General features: G+C 42.5%; 1 protein-coding gene and 1 long non-coding RNA gene across 4 annotated transcripts in view; both read left to right on the top strand.

The window, feature by feature from the left end:
- Window positions 1–10,474, top strand: part of LOC123516467 (solute carrier family 35 member G1-like) — a 153,644-nt gene extending 143,170 nt beyond the window's left edge. For 2 of the 3 annotated variants that reach the window (XM_045275781.1, XM_045275782.1), the window contains 3 exons: window positions 2,635–2,960; window positions 3,487–3,597; window positions 3,797–10,474. In XM_045275781.1, the coding sequence (XP_045131716.1) occupies window positions 2,790–2,960; window positions 3,487–3,597; window positions 3,797–4,651 (1,137 nt within the window). In that variant the 5' untranslated portion in view covers window positions 2,635–2,789 and the 3' untranslated portion in view covers window positions 4,652–10,474. The remainder of the gene's footprint in view (window positions 1–2,634; window positions 2,961–3,486; window positions 3,598–3,796) is intronic. The other variant, XM_045275783.1, reaches the window with a different exon arrangement.
- Window positions 10,475–12,371: 1,897 nt separating this feature from the next.
- LOC123516999 overlaps window positions 12,372–22,500 on the top strand; it is a 12,717-nt gene continuing 2,588 nt past the window's right edge. The window contains exons 1-5 of the long non-coding RNA XR_006678360.1: window positions 12,372–12,556; window positions 12,688–12,752; window positions 13,672–13,756; window positions 15,434–15,496; window positions 16,398–16,485. This is a non-coding gene — a long non-coding RNA (uncharacterized LOC123516999). The remainder of the gene's footprint in view (window positions 12,557–12,687; window positions 12,753–13,671; window positions 13,757–15,433; window positions 15,497–16,397; window positions 16,486–22,500) is intronic.

Raw genomic sequence — 22,500 nt, 5'->3', positions numbered from 1 at the left:
CAATGGCTCCTGGGATTTTTTTTCCGTCCTCTTCATTGACTGTTGACTTTTTTCCATTCATTCTCGTCTTGGCAATGTATCTCGCTGGTGGTGGTGGTGGTGGTGGTGATGGTGGTGGTGCTCGTTGACTCCCGGAAAGAGGCACAAAATTGTATAATTTATGCTTATTCCAACAGTTTACTTTATTTTTAGTTGGTTGGTGTTGATTGACTGTTGACTGTTTTAAATTCATTCTCGTCTTGGCAATGTTTCTCTGGTGGTAGTGGTTGTGCTGGTGGTGCTCGTGGACTTCCGGAATGAGGCACAAAAGAGTATAATTTTTGCTTACTCCTACAGTTTACTATGTTTTTAATTGCTTAGTGTGAGTTGACTGTTGACTTTTTTCCATTCATTCTCGTCTTGGCAATGTGTGTCACTGGTCGTGGTTGTTGTTGTTGTTGTGGTGGGGGTGGTGGTGGTGGTGGTTGTGGTGGTGATGCTCTAGGGCTCTCGGAAGGAAGCACAGGGAAGATTGTGTGTATAATTTATAGTCATTTAATACAGTTTATTGTGATTTTAGTTGCTTAGTGTGAATAATGTCAGGCGCTACAAGAAATCAGTGACATTTTGAATTTTTCTTTCAATACTTTCACTGATAAAGTCTGGAACTGACTGCCTATCTTTGGTCTTTACTTTCTTTTCTGTGGTCTGAACTGTTTGTAAAGGCGATTCGCAACACACCTCAGAAAATGGTAAACTTACGCTTTACCTATCTTTCGTCTCTTTCAATGCGGTTTCAACTGTTTGCTAAGGCGACTTCCAAGACACCTCAGGAAATGGTCAATTTTTTTGTAACATCACTGTATAATTAACTTTTTTGGGGGGTGGAGGGGAAAACACCATTGAACAGTCTCTGGGAGTATATTTTTTTGTGATAGACTCATTAACACGTGTAGAAAGAAATATAACCATGCTTTTATATATTCAGTGAAAAGCTATATACACTGCTAGAAAAAATACATAAACAACCACTTCTTAAAACCAATTGGCAAGTCAGATTAAATCCTTATATTCGTAGCACGTGACTCCAAACATTACGTGAGTGGTGTGGTGCAGTTACTGGTAGCAAATGACTGAGCTGGTGTTGTGCGCTAGCTTATTTTTAATTGAAGCCATAAAAGAAACAATTGATTCTATTACATACTCGTATTAATGCAAGTTTTGTGGCAAGGTGGCATTAATGTCGCTATTTGGGTCATGGAGGAAAAACAGCTCCAGGAACATTGACATAAAGGGATGTTTCTTGCTACCCGTTCTCCACATCGCCCCCGCCACTGTCGCTGTCTCCCTGCATTCTCTTGGTGAGGTCTCTATTCACAAACACTGCTTTCTCACCACTAGCATTTTAAAAGGCCACAAGAATGATTAATCGCGATCTCAAAAGTGTTTCATCTGTTAATAAAATTATAAATCAAGTTAATTTGTCACTAGAACCGTAAAAAACACACTCTTAACCTGTATAATTTCAACTAGGAGTTAGAGGAGTGGAGGTGCATGAAACGCCTAAGTGTTTATGAAAAAGGCCTTTTTAATCTCGTGAGTACCATGACGTGTTTCCATATTCATTCTGCTTATTTTTTGGTGATTTTATGCAGCTTCAGAAACTTATGTGGGGAATTAAAATAGTGAAGACTGTGGCTATTAATCTTTTGACATCCATAAACCCTTACTAATGTCAATAAAATGCTTTAATCGTACAAAAATCCCAAGGTAAAAATGTGTCCTTGTACTGAAGGTGTTAAGTCAATGTGAAAAGTCGCGACTTTGACCAGCCCGCTGCTCTCACACACTCAGGCGAACTCTTAAAAGTCAACATGATTCACTAAAAGAAACAGGCAAACTACATGCATATTTCAGGATACCAATTAGAATGGTTAGTGCAAAAAAATGATAAAACAGCTTATTCCTCGTCTGTTCTGTCAGCTAGTGGCCATTGCACTTCAGAGTTGAGTTAAATGTCAATTACTACCTATTACACCTGCCGCTAATTAGACAACACGCCTTGACTAGAAACTAATGGTCTCCTGCATTGTTTCATTAGAACCTTTTGAAATTAACTTCCGGTCTCCTGGTGTCCATAAATTTTAGATTGTAGAGTTGTAAACATCGCTTGCTTCACAAATTGAATTGCGTCACGTCTCGCGGGGCCTTGCCAGACACACGGGTAAGCCAGACCGTCCCCGACTTTCTGTTTCCTCTTCTCATTATAAAGAGTGACTAGGAAGACTTTCAAGCATCAACATACGTATTTAAAATCATCACTAGACTGGTTTCTTTACGCCGCTCTACATTAACTACTGCTTAATAGAAGAAATGAAATGTAATCTAGGGTTTCTAATATTTGTGGGACTGGAAAAGAATGCAAATATGGAAGGAAATCACCTGTTCAACTAACCATTCCTAAGAAGTAAACCATAAAAAAAAGCCTGAAAACGTTGGGCCACTATTTCCGAAGGTGTTAGTGTGGTAGAGTGGTCTGAGTACTGTGTAGTGAAGGCGCTGTGTGGTTTTTTCTATAAACATCACATCCTTATTCATGATCATCTACTCATACAACATTCCTGTGAAAAATATCAACCCTGTATATTTCCGCAGGCAGAATGGGCTTGTTGAGAGGCCGCGGCGACACCACCACTACCTCCTCCACCAACACCAGCACCTCTTCCTCCACCACCAGTAGCAGAGACCGCGCCGCCAGCAGCAGGAGGCGGAGAGTGGGCGGACTGAGGCTGCGGTGACGCCATTGGAGAATGATCCGGCACGCCCACCACCACCACCATCGCCACCTTCCCGCCCATCACGCCCACCACCATGGCCATCTCCTCTCTGGACCGGACACTGGCCAGGAATTGGAGCCGCTCGTGGATGTAGAACACCAGCCAGCCCCTAATGACGTGCTGCACCCCTACCCGCTGAGACAGGTGAGTCACTGTCACTAGCCACACACACACACACACACACACACACACACACACACACACACTTTTATTCTCCTACTATTTTCTGTATTTCATTAACTTTTCTTCTCACTGTTCAACCTCTTATTTTTTCTCCTTGTCTAACATAATTCGGATTCGAACACACACACACACACACACACACACACACACACACACACACACACACACACACACACACACACACACACACACACACACACACACACACACACACACACACACACACACACACACACACACACACACACACACTTATCATTTAGTGTGAAAAGGAAACTATGTAATAACCACAAGATTAGACAGACCAAATTCCTAATAAACATGCATGAGGAAAGTAATCTATTCTGAGATCGAAGGAGCCACGCAACTCCTCACTTCCCCCTCAGGTGAGTTCGTGCAGGTGTAAAGTTTCTGAGTGCCATTTAACGTTTACCTTGGGACAGTTACTAGTGGAGATGAATCGAATACTTATGGTTTTCATCCACAGCTGGAGGTGGCGGAGGGGCGGGCGAGGGGGACGTGCGCGCTGCCCCACGTGGGACTCTTTATGGCTGTCATCTCGTCGCTGTTCTTCTCCCTCTGCTCCCTCATCGTGAAGGTGAGTGGCCTGCATAGCGGTGCTTCTTGGGCTCTGTTAGATGCTCTATAGAATGCTTCCTTCAGCCGTGATGCGCAGCGTGTGTGTCTTGTTTGGGCAATTCATGGTCATTTATAGTATGGTGTATCATGTTAGTCTTGTTATGAGATGTATGGCTTTCCCCTCTTTGTCCTCAAGGAATGTAAATTATTCCCGGCAGATCCTAGGCGACATCAACCCCATGGAGCTGGCAGTGTTCAGGTTCCTTGGAATTCTTCTGCCGACGCTGCCGTTGTTAGTGCGCCGTGCCGATCCGCCCTTCCCCAAGGGGCGACGTCTCATGCTAATCCTCCGTGGAGTGGTGGGCGCCGTGTCTCTCATGTTGCAGTTCTACGCCTTCAGGCACATGCCGCTCGCCGACGCCTCCGTCATCATCTTCAGCGTGCCGGTGTTCGTGGCGGTGTTCGCTCGCGTGTTCCTGGGGGAGCCATGCGGCCTCTTCCATGGTGTGGTGATCGTCCTTACCATCGCCGGGGTGGTGCTCATCGCTCGCCCTCCGCTGCTTTTTGGGTCGCTGTCTGAAGCCTACACCACGGAGAACTGGTGGGGCGTGGCTGCGGCCGTCGGAGCCACGGTGATCGCGGCCAACGTGTACGTCATCCTGCGGGTGCTGAAGGGCCTCCACTTCTCTGTGATCATGACGAATTTTGCGATAGTGGCGCTATGCCTGACGCCCGTGGTGTCGTGGATCAGCGGCCACTTCTGTGTTCCCCGCTGCGGCTACGAGCGTTACTTGATCTTGGCTATTGGCGTCTTCAGCTTCGGAGGTCAGATTCTCCTGACGAAGGCGCTGCAGCTGGAGCAGGCTGGCCCCGTGTCCATTGCGAGGACGGCGGACGTGGTGTTTGCCTTCATCTGGCAAGCAGTCTTCTTCAAGGAACTGCCGGATCTGCTCAGCTTGATGGGCGCCCTGCTGGTCATCTCATGTGTGTTCCTGACAGGCCTCCGGAAGTGGCTGCTGTCCCTTCCTCACACGTCCGCCGTGCGACGCAGACTGCGCTGCCTCACCTGCTGACCTCCGTGTCTCGATGCGGAACACCACACTTGATATCAGAAGCCGCACACATAGTTGACTAGTTTCCTATGGTGTTTGCTTTCCAGAATGGCTGTGTGTCGCCTCGTAGTATTCATAGTCGTTTAGGGTAGACATAACAAGAAGTAATTCATTTATTCAGTCCTCCAGTATGCATTACCTTCCCCCACCTCCCCTTCCCTCATTATTACCTCTGTGGTAGCTTTGGATCTCGGAGTCAGTATTCATTTCAGTATTGACGCTGTGTCCCACCAAGATTCACACGCTCACACTCGCACGCACGCACATACACACACACACACACACACACACACACACACACACACACACACACACACACACACACACACACACACACACACACACACACACACACACACACACACACACACACACACACAGCTGGTCGGCTCCTGTGGAGTATTCGTAACGAAGTGCTGTGAAGTCTGTTACAATATTGTGGTCGGTATTTGAGTGTTGTTAAGTAGATAATGTGATGCGTGATGTGAACTCTACTAGTGCTGAGTGCTTCCCGTGCTGTGTGTGGCGCGGCGGGCTCACCACCACCACCACCGCCACCTCCACCACCACCACCACCACCTCCACCACCACCACCAAGCCCAAAACGGTGAAGGCGAGAGTGGCGGTGACGACAAAGTAGATGACATCACTTAAGCGAGATGAACATTAAAGAGAAACTCTCTAAGGAATCTGATACCTTTTAGTGCTGGTTTTGATCGCCTTGTGCTCCTTACTTGCTACTCTGACGCCTTACACTCTTATTACTGATGAAAACCTGGAATTTCATCTGATTGTAAAAGTTTTACTATTTCTTATCTTATTTATTTTCATTTGATTTTCTTTTATTGTCATAAGCGTACACATTACATAACTTAATTTAATTGCATAAAAAACATTGCATTGTTTAGCTTGACATTGAGGACTGACACCTTTTGGTACATTTTGCCCTCTTTTATATAATTCACTACAGTAAATATTATTGACGGCTAATTTTGTTAACATATACATATTTTCTATTAATAGTAAAGCTATCTGGTCTCATTTCATATTCATTAGATAATTCTTGATTCTATACTTGTATGTTGGTTTTTTGCTATTTATCTATTCTATTGCATTTATTTGTATATATTTGTTTATCATCAGGAGTTTTTACAGTATAGTATACCTTCCTCTTTTTCCTCTTGTTTCTTCTTGTTTCTTCTTCTTCTTCTTCTTCTTCTTCTTCTTCTTCTTCTTCTTCTTCTTCTTCTTCTTCTTCTTCTTCTTCTTCTTCTTCTTCTTCTTCTTCTTCTTCTTCTTCTTCTTCTTCTTCTTCTTCTTCTTCTTCTTCTTCTTCTTCTTCCTTTTCATCTTTGATTTTCCATGGACAATAAGAGCTGAGTGATAGACACCAGCATCTCTCTCTCTCTCTCTCTCTCTCTCTCTCTCTCTCTCTCTCTCTCTCTCTCTCTCTCTCTCTCTCTCTCTCTCTCTCTCTCTCTCTCTCTCTCTCTCTCTCTCTCTCTCTCTCTCTCTCTCTCTCTCTCTCTCTCTCTCTCTCTCTCTCTCCTCTCCTCTCTTTAAAATTACTTGTTTCCTAGCAGTGACATTTGCTTTCCGCATTTAGTTGACATTTACTCCCCAACGCTTTCATATCTCTCGTCAAAGTGCAAATAAGCGAAAAAAAAAAAAATCACCTTAGAGAAAACGTGGCGGAGACATGAGCTTCTTCCACTTCTTAAAACCACGAAGCCCACACGTACGTTAACCCCCTCAAGATTCTGGCAGTTAGAAGACCTCCAGAAGAAAGGGATACACAAGAAAGCACACTCAAAAGGAAAAAAAAAAGTTAATGACACACCCTGAAGAAAGGAGTGTGCCTTATTTTAAAAAGTCAGCCAGCCAGGGCGAAGACTGTCAGACTGGTGTGTATCCTCGCCCTGGTGGTGTCACGCTTGCACCGCTACTCGCTAGGCACAAGCACTGACTCCTCCTGGTGAGAGTGAGCTGAACCTTTTGACGGAGGGTGGAAGCACGACACACCCTCGCCCACTTACATAATAGTATTGTATAAGAGTATTGTCAAGTCGCCGCTTTGGACACTTCCCTGATTATGGAGGTGGCGGCGTGTGAGATTTTAACCCCTTCAGTACTGGGACACATTTTTTGCCTTGAAATTTGTGCATCATTAGACCATTTTATTGACATTAGGAAGAGTCTATGGAGGTCAGAAGATTAATGGCCACAGTCTTTACTATTTTAACCCCTCACACAAGTTTCTGAAGCTCTGTAATACCACCAAATGGTAAGCAGAATATATATGAATAAAATCGCGTCCTGGTACTGAAGGGATTAAAAGAGAAAGTAATCAAAGTTGGATATATAGAGTGTAATGGAAATTCTAGCATGTAGTGCCTCAATAAGGGAAAATTTTCTGAGGACCAAGCTGTCCCCTTCCCCCGCTTCTCCCCGCGCTCCTGCCCCGCCGTGTTTCTAAACATGTCGGCGTCTCATCCCAACTACTTGTAATAGCCTCCAGTGGAAGCTATTCAAGTTTTCAAGGGTGTTTCCACAATTACAGTGACAGTTTGAGAAGAAATCTGCACCATCAGCAGGGAAACATACCCATGAGAACACGACTCGTCATGTTAGTGGCATTAGAAGATACAAGTAGTCCTAATGAGAGAGCACAACGTTGAGAATACAGCCCGTGATCTCTTGTAAGGGTGAAAGGCGAGACGCAGCTCCTGGATTTCACCCTTGCGGAAAGAAGTCACTGTAGCACACAAAACAATGAAACTCTGTACATGTAGCAGTAGACTTGTTTTGGATGTGTAGACTCACTAGATGCTCTTGTCCGGAGTAAACCTTTGTGAAGGGAGATATTAGTATTATATTCAATGAGACAGAGATTAAGATATGAGCGGCCGATGTAATTCAGACGTATGTGTGTATGTATGTACAGTATGTATTGACGTTTGTACGTATGTAAGTGTGTACGTACTAGTCTGTGTGTATGCATGTATGTATGTACGACGTTGATACAAACGTTGCACGCTGTTTTATAAGTATTTATAGAGTAGCTTAGCGAGAAGACAAATATATAACTGGTTTTATAAGATTACAGTTTTCTAGAGGAAAAAAGTGATAGACCGGCGAGTGTATAGGGAAGCAGGCGACGTGTGGCGCTAGGTCACTGCAGCTATAGTGGGCCCTGTCTAGTGTAGCGCCCAACAGGGAGAGACACTGCGTACCGGGCTGAGAGACAGAGAGAGAGAGAGAGAGAGAGAGAGAGAGAGAGAGAGAGCATTAATGGATATTTAACGGTCACATGCATGTCGTATCTTTATATTAATGCTGAGATTCTATTGCATAAAGATACTATTTCATGTGTGTGTGTGTGTGTGTGTGTGTGTGTGTGTGTGTGTGTGTTAGGAATGGGTTTGGTTTCCTGCGTTAAGACAGTCACAGTGCTTCTTCAGTCCCGAGGCGGCGCGCAGGTGGTGTGTTTGTTCATGTTGGTTCAGGTTCATGTTATCCTTGGTGCCCTACGGAGGTTAACGTGACCGCGAGTTGAGTGAGCGTTAGGATGTATGTCTGTCGTGTTGTGACGGTCGGTGACGTGGTGCAGACTGCGAGGCATTGATAGGAGGCGAGTTGCGTCTGTGATCACCACTCGAAGATGTGAGCCAGTGTTTTATGTTGAGTGTTTCATTGGCGAAAGTAATGTTAGAAGTGAGTGTTTAGGTGATATTGTCGTTACTGTTATTGTTACCGTTGTAGGTAGGTAAGATGGTGGCCGTGGCAGTGAGCGATCCATGTGTCTTGCCGCGTTCTCGTGTTTATGTGCGGTTAGAGACGATACCGCTACCGTTCACAGTTCGCTACAGTTATGCGGTGAAAATTCGCTGAGTGCAGCAACGTTCAGCGCCAGATGAGTTGAGATCTCGTGTGGTGCAGCTGCTGCAGGTTTAAAGAGGCTGTGAGGCTTTCCTTAGACATCACGATGCCACTTAGAGCAGCGGTCTTTTGTTCCTTAATCACACTGTCAGGCGGCCCGCCTCTCACAATTATTGATCACACTATTGGCACGGAGGTTATTGTCTCAAGTGATGAACATTTCCCACGTCATTTTGAAGGTTACATTTCCCAACAAAAGCTTTACTAATCGTAAAGACTGCAAAGTGAAAAGTGACTCAGGCCACACGATGAGGCGACTGTTTGTGAATTTCATGGGAACTGGTCTTTCTTTTTATTGTTGCTATGTCATGTACTACGTTTTGTATCACAAATAGCACACCAAGGGCAGGGCGTCAGGATGCCACAGATGACCACAGCTGCCGTGGCGTGGTCTGAGTTGCGGATGGCTAGCGGTGCGTGCAAAGGTTGGCTCCCCTGGCGTGGTTTATCTTTCTATGAATTAGTTTTCAGTTCACACTGTCTATATGTCACGCAAGACAATGTCTCTATAACGTGAGGCGGTGCTTCAGTTTACCTGACGCTTGTCACTATAATCAAAATTAATGGACACATATTAATCTCGTCTCTTAAGGATGACTGCGGTGGGAGGAAGTGACACCCTTCTGCCGAGGTGTCGCCTGTAGGGATCGCTGAAGGAGTTGTGGGGTGGGAGAGAGAGAGGAGGCACATCACAGGCAACGAATAGAGACGGAAAGAATCGATAATGATAATGTGTGTGTGTGTGTGTGTGTGTGTGTGTGTGTGTGTGTGTGTGTGTGTGTGTGCGCACTTCAGTTATGAATAACGCATTTACTTTTATCTTAACTCTGTAATCTTTCTGACTCAAGCTACCTAACATCTCTTCCCCCTTCCTTCTCTCTGCCTCTGCTTGCTTGCTCTCTCCAGAAGAGGAACAAGATGAAACAAGTATCAATTGATTTACGTAGGCTACACTTCTCTCACTTTTCATCACGGAACGCAGCGATCACTCAGAAACAATCAAAAGAGAGAGAAAAAGAGAAGAAAAATCAGAGAAGAAAGACAGTCATAACTTTTCATTTCTACTTTCACCAATCTTGGAGGCACGTGATGTCATTGTTGTCGATCTGATTCCCGCTACACACTCACTCCTTGGCAGCAATGACTGAGAGAGTTGCCTGCAGTACGTACGCTGAGATGAATCACGCTTCTGTCATACTCGTATCATTTCTTCCCTCAATTTCCTGATGACATGCACGATTCATGCCTTCTCTTCCTCTCTCTTTCTCTCGCCTGACTGTAAGACTTGGACACTTGCCTCACTCACAGGCTGCAGTATTAGAGGGAAGAGGAGGAGTTGGAAGAGGAGGAGAGGGTGTGTGCGTTTCAACGGTGCTCTTAATGCGTGCTTGGGTAATGGAGAAAGCGAGGAAGTACGAGAGGAGGAAAGAAGGGAGGAAGGGAGGGAGGGTGACATGGAAGGTTGGTTTGAAAGTAAGATTGCTCGATTTATGCAAGAGTTTCGTGACGTGATGTGGGAAGAAATGTTAAAGCAAGGAAAAAAAGAAACTATATCAGTAGGTTAGAGCTTTTAGCAAAGGTGGAATTCGAAAAGTGTTTGGAAATGTAACAAGGTGTGAGTTTCATGTCACTTCCTTTACTGCCCGCTTGTGTTCCGGCGGGTGACGTTATTTCATTGTGTATTCATTCATTCATTGATTCGCCTCGTCCGGTCCGGTCGTGTTGTGTCGATATCTGTAACCATAATCATTCCTGGAGTCTCCTTCGCTGTAATTTTTGCTGTATCTCCTCGTCAAATGTACAGTGCAGTCAGTATTTTCACCCTTAATAAAGTTACGAATAAGACTTTGAGAGGGTCTACATTGTTTTTATTATTATGTATAGTTACACTTTACTGGTTAAGAAGCAAGTCAACGAGTAACATTTTACATTCACTAAGCTTCCATTGGATTGAATATTTTGCCTTAGTCTCAAGTCCCATGATCATTTTAGTCAAGTTAGGGAAGAAAAGAGTAAGCTGAGCGGAGGACTTGAGAGTGAGGGGGAGACACTAGAGACACAAAGGGAGATGAGTGCAGTAGGTTGACTCACTCACCACGAGTGTACTTACATCACCCGGAAAGAGACGAGAAAAAACAGAGAGAAACAATAAAACAGAGCAGTGTACTTGCATTAATGTTCTTGATTAAGCCCTCCACTCGCAATATTCCTGGCATTACTTTTTTTTTCACGAGGAGGGACGAAATGAGGCATCTTATTGTGTACTCCATGTGGATTCATTTCCCCAAACAAAAGAGCTTCGTCTGTACTTTTTTCTGTGACTGTGGCTTAGTGGGATGACTTTGTTGACAATTTTTGCCTAGTGTGTGTGTGTGTGTGTGCGTGTGTGCGTGTGTGTGTGTTTGTGTGTGTGTGTGTTCCCCTTAGCTCTCGCATTTAATTGTAAGTAATGATGAGCTGCCTCCTGTATTTAAGTTGACGTTTGGTAATGTTTAATATTAAGTGTAGCCAGTGAAGCTTGTAGTAAGGAAGTGTTTCTCCCTTCTCTCTCCCCCCCTTCTCCTCTCCTCCCCCTTGGCTCCTCTTATCCACCCTCTCCTCTCCCCCCTCCTGTGTCCTTGGTGGTGGGATGAAGGTCATTATTAATAAAAACGAGGCCAAAGATGATCAGCCAGCTGTGTTTTTTTCCCTTGGTTTATCTTCTAGAAGTTTGTTTTTTAATGCTATTACTTCCACTACTACTACTACTACTACTACTACTACTACTACTACTGCTACTACTACTACTACTACTACTACTACTACTACTACTACTATTACTGCTGCTGTTGCTACTTCTACTGTTACTACAACTACTACTACTACTACTACTACTACTACTACTACTACTACTACTACTACTACTACTACTACTTCTACTACTACTTATATCTAGACCTTTTTTCTGTCACACAACACACGTATTTTCGTCTTGTCACTTCCCTCATAAATTTTAGTCACACTAACTTCATATACATTCCCTCATGCCTCGATGTTCTAGCCACTCATATGAATTCATCTGTTTCTCTACCTCAGCAGACTCAACACAGCATTATGTCCAGTATTCATTCATCATCTGCTGCCTCCCACCAATCACTGCAGCTCAACTTTCCCTAATTGTCCAGTATGATGCTCACTCCGCTCAGGCACTCTATTTCATTTACCATACTACATAATCTCTTTAGTGCTCTGACGGGTTTCCATACTCAATGTGCTTACTATTTGGCGATTTTACACAGCTTTAGAAACATATGTTGGGATTAGTATAGTAAAGACTCTGGCCATTAATCTTCTGATCTCCATAGGCCCTTGCTAATGTAAATAAAATCGTCTAATCACCCCAAATTTCATGGAAAAAACCTCCCATTACTGAAGGGGTTGATAAAACGAAATGATAAGTCTACAAGTATAAAAGTTACAATAGTCATCCTTTTAAGTGGTTCATTTTCTTTTTGATGAACATTCGGATGAAGCTTTCAGATGTCGCGAGCTGGACAAATATCTCGCTATACACATACATAACCACTTATGTTTCTGCCACTCTTTTGAAAATTTTGTTAATACGTGTCTGCAGGAAATGATATACATGATGCAAGGTTGATATATCAGCAAGAGATTTGTTATTATTTGTTGAAGCTTCAATCCTTTGCTTCGTGAGTCTCCGAACATGAGGATTCGAACCATGAGTGGCGTCAGTGCGGGTCGGTCAGTGTGTGGTGTAGGAAGTGTTGTGCGAATTGTGCGGATATGGTGACGTGGTGAGGGCGGTGATGGTGCTCCTGGTGTAAGGCAGTGATGGGTGTGTTGCATCTCATAAGTGACATAAGGACATTCAGATGGTCCAGGAGGCGAGGGACGGAGAAGGTGGCCATCGAACTATTGTGAAGGGTAAGAGTGTGTGTGTGTGTGTGTGTGTGTGTGTGTGTGTGTGTGTGTGTGTTAGAATACTCCCATAATTGTAATGCTCGTGTTTGTAAGTCCATGCTATTTATATGCTGAAATTCTACACGGTGTCTTAGGATGGCGGCACAGTGGGGAGGAGGAACGAACATCGGACTGGTGGAGGTGACGTCACAGGAGCGGAGTGAGTGACGGAGGGAGAGTGAGAGAGGAAGGGGGATGACTGATGAAGGATACTAACCAGAATTACTTTGTGAATGAAATAGTTTTTGTTCAATATTTACACACGGTAATAACAATACGTATGTGGGAAGGAGTAAGTACTATGACTGTGTTCACAAGGGTTCGTATCACTTTTAATCTCTTCAGTACAGGGGGCACATTTTACACCTTGAAATTTGTGTACGATCAAACCATTTTGTTGACATTAGGAAGGAACTCAGAAGATTAATGGCTAGAGTCATCACTATTCTAACCCGCCCCCCTCCCATGCGTTTCTGAAGCTGTAGAAAATCACCAAATAGTAACCAAAAGGGATATGGAAATGGGTCACGGTACTGGAGTTATTAAAAGGAAGGTAAGAGGGAGGTTTCAAGACATTTGTTCCTGTCTTTTGACTAACTTTATTGATCTCTAAGGGAACTAGCAATTAAGTGGGCTTTTTTTATTTATTTATTTTTTGTTGCCCTTGGTCAGTTTCTTCTCTTACACACACAAAAGAACTGCAATTACTGTACTATGAGTGATTTGGTAAAGTTACCCATCTAATCCCATCCTGCACTACATATTCTATCACTTAGCCATGGAGAAAACGCTCAAGTTAAGAGGATAACTAGTAAAGACATGTAACCGGTATTTTGACATGATCCTTAGGTAAAAGTCGACAAACTTATACTGTAAAAGAGATATGAAGAGACTAAATATCAAGATGGAATGTGCATGCTTTATATAAGGAATACTATGGACAGCAATACCAGTTTCTCTTCTTCGTTGTCTCTCCGTACGTAATAGATACTACTTTGTTTTGCCACTAGAGCGCGCGTGGCACTGTTTGTCATCTGTGCCTTCCCTGTATTTTTTTTTCAAGTATTAATCCTCCATAGGAACTGTATCGGTGTGTGACGTGGCTTGTGACTGTGGGAATGAGGACGAGAAGACGCCGGGAAGCAATGGGACGATCATTCACAAGTGAGTAAAGCGTTGTTGGTCTATAACCATAAGCAAAGTTTGTAAAAATACCACTGCTTCTTACCGCCACTCTAACTGCATTGGGTGGATGTGGGTTGCCTTTGTGGTATCATGGGTGCAGTGTGTGGATGAGTGCCGCTTTATATGATGACAAGGGCATTTCATATGAGTGTGGGAGGATTCATGTGATGTTTTGAGCACTAGGCGAAGTATGGGTGTGTATAAGACTGGGTAGGTGTAGGTGTGTCTGGCCTGTATTTGTTCTCTCACCATCACCAATTTCCAAAGGCTCTATAATTGAAGATACTCGTGTTTTAGAAGGTATTTTCATGTGGTTCTGGTGCACATGGTGGACTAGATTTTGGTGAATTAAAGAGGAGAAACTGGCTTGAAAATAAGGCTGGTTTTCTATGTGGCGTTCGAAAATTTATCGTGATGAGAGCGCTATAGTGCCAAGGTAGCATTTAGTATGGGTGGGTGCGGTGATGTTAGTGTTGCATGGATTCTCACGAGCGTTTCTTCTATCGTTATTGTAGGAATCTCGTTGATCTTCCACCAAATCCATAAAAAAGTCCATCTATAGCTTATTGAAAGTAGAGGAGGTGCAGCTAAAGAAGTTTCAGAATATGGCACAGTAAAATGTGTGTTTGCGTGCGTGCGTGCGTGCGTGCTGGTCACGTGTGGTTGTTTGCATGAAAGTTTGTTCATGTATGTTGAAACTGATAAGTATAGTAAATTGAACGAGGTGTCTTAAATTTATATTATTTACCCTTTATATTTCTTCGTTTTCTCTGAACTTACACTAAAGCGTACAAGTTTCAGCGTAGACAAAACTAATATTAGAAAACTTTTAGAGCAGGGTTTCTCAACGTGGGTCATATGGCTCTCCCTAAGGGCCATGAAAAATTTTCAGGAGCCACAGAACGAAATTAGGAAAATTGGGAACCACGGTGGACCACAGAACTTCCTATGTTTGCGTTGCTCATATAAGCTTAATATTTCCACATTTATTTTGTTGTTTTCTTATCAGGTGTTCTTCTGCTTCATTTAGCGACTTCAGCGTCTTTTTGCTGTAATCCTGGTGACATTCAATTCCTATGAGTTGGCAACACTGGATTCATGGTTACTGTTTGTTCTTTCACGGACATTGTCACATTAATTTACATATTCTATCATGCCAGTTTATACTTTACATTTCTACTTCTTAGTCAAGTTTTTTTTTTATGTATTTCTTTTCAGTCTGTTCTGTATATCCGTAAGATTTTTTTTTCCTTAGATATTATATTGTATTTATGTTTTAATCTCTTCAGTGCCGTATATTCTGGTTACTATTTGGCGATTTTATACAGCCTCAGGAACTTATGTTGGATTTGAATAGTGAAGGCCATTAATATTTTGACCTCCATAGAATAGTGAAGACTGGCCATTAATCTTTTAACCTCCATTGACTCTTCCTAATGCAAATAAAATCGTCTAATCACACCAAAAATCAAGATAAAAATGCATACCAGTAGAGAGAGAGAGAGAGAGAGAGAGTACAAAAATGGAGTTATAAGTGGATGCATCTCACTCCCAGCTCGCTCCTTTGTTTGGTGGGAGTGTAGCGGCAGGAGATGCAGGCAGGAGATGTCCCTCGCTATGGTGGAGCTTAATTGATGCGTTTCTCTCCTGACCAAGGGACGAGGGAACGCTGCTGGCCGGGGAAGGTGTGGAGTCTGCTAATTAAGAGAACACGGACAGGTGAGACGCGGGAATGCTTCGCTCCTCACGCACACAGAGATCGGAGCCGAGGTGGAATGATTCTGGAAAGTAGCAGAGGGAAGGAACTCTTGTTGTTGTTGTTGGTGGTGGTGGTGGTGGTTTTGTTGTTGTTGTTGTTGGTGTTATAGTTGTTGTTTTTGTTGTTGGGTTATGATCGGTGAAATTACAGTAAAGGAAGATGCTATTGACAAATTTGACTTACTAGTTTTCTATAATTATTGTATTTTGAAAAACTGAGAGAAAAAGTTTGCCGGTACTACGAAACACATTAGCTAGTTGTTGTATTACTGGGTGTCTTTAGTTTGGAAGGATTGTGTGTGTGTGTGTGTGTGTGTGTGTGTGTGTGTGTGTGTGTGTGTGTGTGTGTGTGTGTGTGTCTTTGTCTTTTTTTTAATAATAAGTCATAAATCTTGTAATCACTGGTAAATTTTCCGTACCTCTATTGAGACAGGAACCGCACCGTGGACGTGTAGAACTGGTGACTCTTTTGTAGCGTCTCTTATTTCCTTAAGATTTTGCTACGGCTACTTCTAATACCTTAATCGCCAGAGCCATCACTTGTACAGATACTCTTTCTATTTCCAACACTATCACTATTACTGTAAATCCTGCTTTCACTACAGCTACAGTCACATCGATTACTACTACTAGAACATAAGCTACTACTACTACTACTACTACTACTACTACTACTACTACTACTACTACTACTACTACTACTACTACTACTACTACTACTACTACTACTACTAACACCACCACCACAATCTCTATCACAACCAATACCTTAAACATAGAACCACTGCACTTTTACGACCATATCAATTCCACCTTCTTTGCACACCTTCCCTCCTTAACCGTACCCTTTCCCTCCCCTCAGGTCGCCATAAGCGTGTTGCGGCGGTGATAGCATCGGTGACACGCCTTCCTCCCCTTCCCATCTCGAGGGAAAAAGCAAGGGACTGAAGGTAAGAGGAATGGGTGGGCACGGTGGAAGGGGACTGGGCATGTGTGAGGGGAAGGGAGTCGTGAGAATATTAAGATTGAGCATGAGAAGGAGGAGGAAGAAGAATAGGAAGAGTAGGAGGAGAGGAGGAGGAGGAGGAGGAGGAGGAGGAGGAGGAGGAGGAGGAGGAGGAGGAGGAGGAAAAAAGTTGAGAGATGAAATAGAAGTTCCAGAAATCATATAAATAGTGTGAGGAGAAATTAATGTGTTGCGTTTCAGTGAATGAAAAAAATTCCACTCGATGTTTGCTTGTGAGAAATGATTGTTTGAAGGTTTTGGTGGTGAGGTGTTGCTTGCTTGCTTGCCTACTTGCCTGTGTGATGTTGTGTAAAAGTAAGTCAAATAAATGTTAGATTAAATTGCCAAGTGTTGTGTGAAGGATGTGTTTTGTATTGTTGTTGTTGTTGTTGTTACTCTTCTTCCTCCTCCTCCACCTCCTTCTTCTCCTTCTTTTCTTCCTCTTCCTCTTCTTTTTTTTTCCTCTTCCTCCTCCTCCTCCTCCTCCTCCTCCTCCTCCTCCTCCTCCTCCTCCTCCTCCTCCTCCTCTCCTCCTCCTCCTCCTCCTCCTCCTCCTCCTCCTCCTCCTCCTCCTCCTCCTCCTCCTCCTCCTCCTCCTCCTCCTCCTCCTCCTCCTCCTCCTCCTCCTCCTCCTCCTCCTCCTCCTCCTCCTCCTCCTCCTCCTCCTATTACTACTACTACTAGTACTACTACCACCACCACCACCACCACCACCACCACCATCACCATCACCACCACCACCACCACCACCATCACCTCCACCACCACCACCACCACCACCACCACCACCACCACCACCACCACCACCACCACCACCACCACCACCACCACCACCACCACCACCAACACTACTATTACTACTACTACTACTAATACTAATACTAATACTTCTACATTCATCACCACATCCACCACCACCACCATCTTTGTCTCTATAACCAACAATAATTCTCTCATCATACTGCTACTGCTATACTTTTTTCTTACAACAATTCTCTTACTTTAGTACTATTATACTACACATCCTTTTCTCTTACCACATCCTCCTCCTCCTCCTCCTCCTCCTCCTCGTGGTACTTCTACCCATAAACTTCATCCATGTGCATTCCTGGAAGAGTCTCACACAGAATCAACACGAGGGCCTTGAGTTAATGGCCAGCCTTAGTAAAGTGGTTTTGTCGAGTGTAGAAGTGACCGGCTGGCTGGCTGGTTGGCTGACTCGCTGGCTGGCTGGTTGGTTCACTGCCTGGCGTTCCTCCCATCAGGATGTCTCGCTGTCTCCTGCTGGAATGACCGTCACCTTCACAATACCGCCACGTTCTATTTTTTCCCAGTCTAGAATCGCTCAGTTTGGGATCAATGACATACCTAGCCCGTGGAGACACTCTTCGGCTTAGCGAGAGAGGGAGAGGGAGAGGGAGAGGGAGAGTTATCGGCGTATGTTTTTCACAGTCACGGGTTTCGCATAGTGTTTTCGGCGCCTTTCATCACGCTGATTGATGTCATTGTGTGTTGTGTCTTGCAATATAAGTACATGGACTGATGGACGGACGGATGGATGGACGGATGGGTGGATGGATGAATGGACGAATTTAAATAGAAAGAGAATAAAATCTTTCTTGCTATAAATTCTTCCCACAAAGACTAATTTAATGGATTCGCCAAAAGTTTAGCTAAGACTATGTAAATTAAATGTACGAAGTAAGACTATCTAAACTGAATACATGAGGACTATACAGGTTAAATACATGAGGTAATTGAAAGTTAGTCGTTTATAATTTAGACCACTTTTGCCTTTCCCGTCTTCACATGACACGAACTTTGCTTTTCTCCTTTTGACTCTTTTTCTCTCTTTTTCAACTTGATTTCTCTTTTTGACACTTTATCTCTCTTTTTGACTCTTTATCTCTTTTTTTACTCTTTCTCGCTCTCTTTTACTCTTTCTCTCTTTTTTACACTTTCTTTCTCTTTTTTACACTTGATCTCTTTTTTAATCAATTCTATTCCATTCCATTGACTTTGACTCTTATTCTCTCTTTTGAATTGATTTGAACTCTTTCTCTCTCTTTTTGACTCTTGATCTCCGCCTTCACATGACAAGAAATTTGCTTCCCTCCTGCCAGTCTTAGTTTCCCTCATGCACTCTCCATCTCCTTCACAGCATCACCATGGCTTCTGCTCTAACTCTTGCTTCACTTTTATTATTACGTTCTTTGTCAGTTTTTTTTTTTTTTTTTTACAATATTCACTCAATCCAACCTTCCTTTCTTGTCTGCGTTTGTATATCTTGCAGGCTCTCTCTCTCTCTCTCTCTCTCTCTCTCTCTCTCTCTCTCTCTCTCTCTCTCTCTCTCTCTCTCTCTCATCCCTATATACTCTTCATCTTTATCTCTTTTCCCCGACACATTCCTCAGTGACACCTCTCTGTACTGTCCACTTCTTCACTTACACCTCATCTTACTTCTGTGTCACACTTACCTGTTTCTTTCTTCCTTCCTTCCCTAGAGCTGTATTTCTTCACTGCATCGCCACGGCAAGGCTCGGCTCAGTCTCAGTCTCAGTTTTCTTAGCCCGTATTCTGAAACACTTCGTTCTCTCACCACGACTATTTTCAAAGGCCCGAGAGATGATTAGGCGAGTTCTCAAGAGTGTGTTTGTGGTTATTAATGTAGAAATAATGTTGATTTTTCAAGCATAGTTAATCCCTGATAGTGTAGAAATCTTGTTTATCTTTCATTAAAATCATATAATAAGCACAGTTAACCCCTTCAATACTGAGACGCATGTTTACCTTGAGTTTTGTGTATGATTGGACGATTTTATTTGGTTTAGGAAGGGTCTATGGAGGTTAAAAGATAATGGCCAAAGTCTTTATCGTTTTAATCCCAACGTCTTTTTCTGAAGTTGTATAAAATCTCCCAATAGTAACTAGAATGAATATGATAACGCGCCCTGTACTGAAGAGGTTAAGAATGCTTGTAACTTCAACTAGAGCTCTTTGATATAGTGTAGATCCTGTGCAGTGTTTAAAAATATGGCCATTTTTGTTCAGAATAGAAGAAATTTTAATGTATGAAGGGTTTTGACATACCTACTTGAATATCCTTTCTGCATCTCTCCTCTTTTTCTGTATGTCTCTTCTCTAGGTGCTTATTTTTATTATCCTTCTATCAAGTCATTATTTTTCGCTACATAAACTGTGAAATTTGTTTATGTTAAGTTTTCCTCCTCCTTCTCTTCCTCCTCTTCCTCCTCCTCCTCCATATCCTCTTTTTCTAGACCTTCTCGCTGTGTCGCCGCCGCTTCGTGTGTTTTGCGGTCATGTTGTAACTCTCATCCATGTCTTGTCTTTGGCCGGCGATCTGATGTGGTTTTTATGGACTGTCGTGGTTCAGTATCGGGGACGGCAAGAAAAGGAGGTAAATGGACAAGATGGAGTGAACACTAGATATACCTGTGTGTTGTGTGTGTGTGTGTGTGTGTGTGTGTGTGTGTGTGTGTGTGTGTGTGTGTGTGTGTGTGTGTGTGTGTGTGTGTGTGTGGTGGGAGGGAAGGGGATGAGACTCTGAGCTTATTAAAGTATTCTGAGCCTTGACCTTAGCCTTGGCCTAGTCCTTGACCTTTTGGCCTTGAAACTTTATAGGAAATGCCTCGGGGTTGTTGAGAGGGAAGGTGGAATTGAAGGCGTTGAGTTAGTGAGGCGCTGCAGGCTTTGCGAGATGACAAAATGGTGGTAGTGGTGGTGGTGGTGGTGGTGGTGGTAGTGGTGGTAGTGGTACCCGTAGTGACTTGAGAAACTTTGCAGTGGCATATATATTTGTCCGTCCGTCTGACTGAATAAAACGGGTTTGTTGCATGAATGTCATACTGTATGGCTGTGTGTACTGGTTGACGATGCTAATGAGTTGTTTGCCTCTTCGTCTATCTGTTACCTCTTTCAGTACCATGACGTGTTTTCTTATTTTTCTCTTTACTATCTGGTGATTTTATACAGCTTCAGAAACTTATGTGGGGATTAGAATAATAAAGACTGGTCATTAATCTTCTGACCCTCATAGACCCTTCCTAATGTAATTAAAATCGTTTAATCATATCCAAAAGTCATGGTAAAAATGCGTCGCAGTACTGAAGGATTAAAGGAGATGAGTGGACGATTGTTTAGTAGTATATTGAGTTTAATTAGTTAGTTTGGTTAGTTGATGGGTGGGAGAGATGGAGGGGTGGTGTGTTGGTGTGTCTAACAGAAAGGGTATAAGTATTCAAAGGATTCCTAGCTCACACAGGTGCAAATAACTAAGACTTAATCAACCAAATATGGCCTTGTGTTGGCAGACAGTCTGGCAGTATGGCTTATCAAATCGTAGAATGCCTGGTGGTCTAACAGAAAGGGTATAAGTATTCAAAGGATTCCTAGCTCACACAGGTGCAAATAACTAAGACTTAATCAACCAAATATAAGAAAAGAGAGAGCGCATTTTTTTATGATCGTTGTAATAAAGATTCTTGTCAAACGAACTCAGATCATTCTTCAGTAGGTTCGTTAAAGTGATATTCGCTCCTCACCAATATAGTCAATAGAGAAAGTGAGAGAAAGGTTATGTTTTTAATAGATTCCGAATGTTATTGTCAAGTGGCTTTGATTTTTCTACCATTTGTTTATTCATTATTGTTATTACCATTATTATTATTGTTACTGTTACTACTATCATCGTTACTGTTATGACTGATTACTATTATGATTATGTTATGAAGTGGCTACGTTTTTTTTGTTTACTTTTATTTATTCATTTTCATTACCATTATTTTTATCATTATTGTTACTATTATTATCATTATTATTATTATTATTATTATTACTGTTACTACTATCATCGTTTCTGTTATGACTATTATGATTATCTTGTGAAGTGGCTACGTTTTTTTTTACCTTTTTATTTATTCATTATTTTCATTAGCAATATTTTTATCATTATTGTTACTATTATTATTATTATTATTATTATTATTATTATTATTATTATTATTATTATTATTATTATTGTATTCGACATCTTTCTCGTCATTGAGTTGTTGTTTGTGGTGAGTCATTGTTTACTTTCTCAGCTGATGGTTGAGTAAAAAGAGTATTTGCTTCAATCCTTACAAAGTCCATTAATGTTATGTTTAATCACATTTCTTAATATTTTCTAATGGACAGCCGATGCTTATCCTCTCACAGTCAGTGTTTAGTTTCCTCGACTGACAGTTACAAAAGCGATAGTTCTTGTCTCTATCCTCTCAGTATTTCAGTGCAGCTATTTCATGTTGCCTGATTTCCCTTCCTTATTTTTGGCAGCCTTTAACTTATTCAGTACTGAGACACATTTTTGCCTTGATTTTTGTGTGTGATTAGATGATTTCATTTGTATTAGAAAGGGTCTATGGAGGTCAGAAGATTAATGGCCACAGTCTTCACTATTTTTATCCCCCACGTGTATTTCTGAAGCTGTATAAAATCACCAAATAGTAAGGAGAATGAATATAGAAATACGTCATGGTACTGAAGGAGTTAATGACGAGTGCTGGTTTTGGTGAACCATGCGTTTTGACTCACATTTTTCTCAACTTTGAATTAATTAATCTCTTCAGTACTAGGACTCGTTTTTATCTTGAGACTCGCGTACGATTAGACCATTTTATTGACATTAAAAAGGGTTTATGGAGATTATAAGATTAATGGCCACAGTCTTCACTATTTTCATTCCCCTCATGAGATTCTGAAGCTGTATAGAAATCATCAAATTGTAAGCAGAATAAATATGTAAACGCGTCATGGTACTGAAGGAGTTAATGCAGAGTACTTTACCATAAGCACCTTCATAAAGCCAATAGGTCTGCTGGTGCGTGTTCTGTAACACTGCAAGAGGTGGAAAAAGTCATCATTTTCTATTGTCACCCTTTTTGGTTTGGTTGATAAGTTT

Source organism: Portunus trituberculatus, chromosome 41, assembly GCF_017591435.1.
Source record: "Portunus trituberculatus isolate SZX2019 chromosome 41, ASM1759143v1, whole genome shotgun sequence".
NCBI lineage: Eukaryota > Metazoa > Arthropoda > Malacostraca > Decapoda > Portunidae > Portunus > Portunus trituberculatus.
Note: the sequence above shows the minus strand (reverse complement) of the source record. Positions and strands in the feature narration are given on the sequence as shown.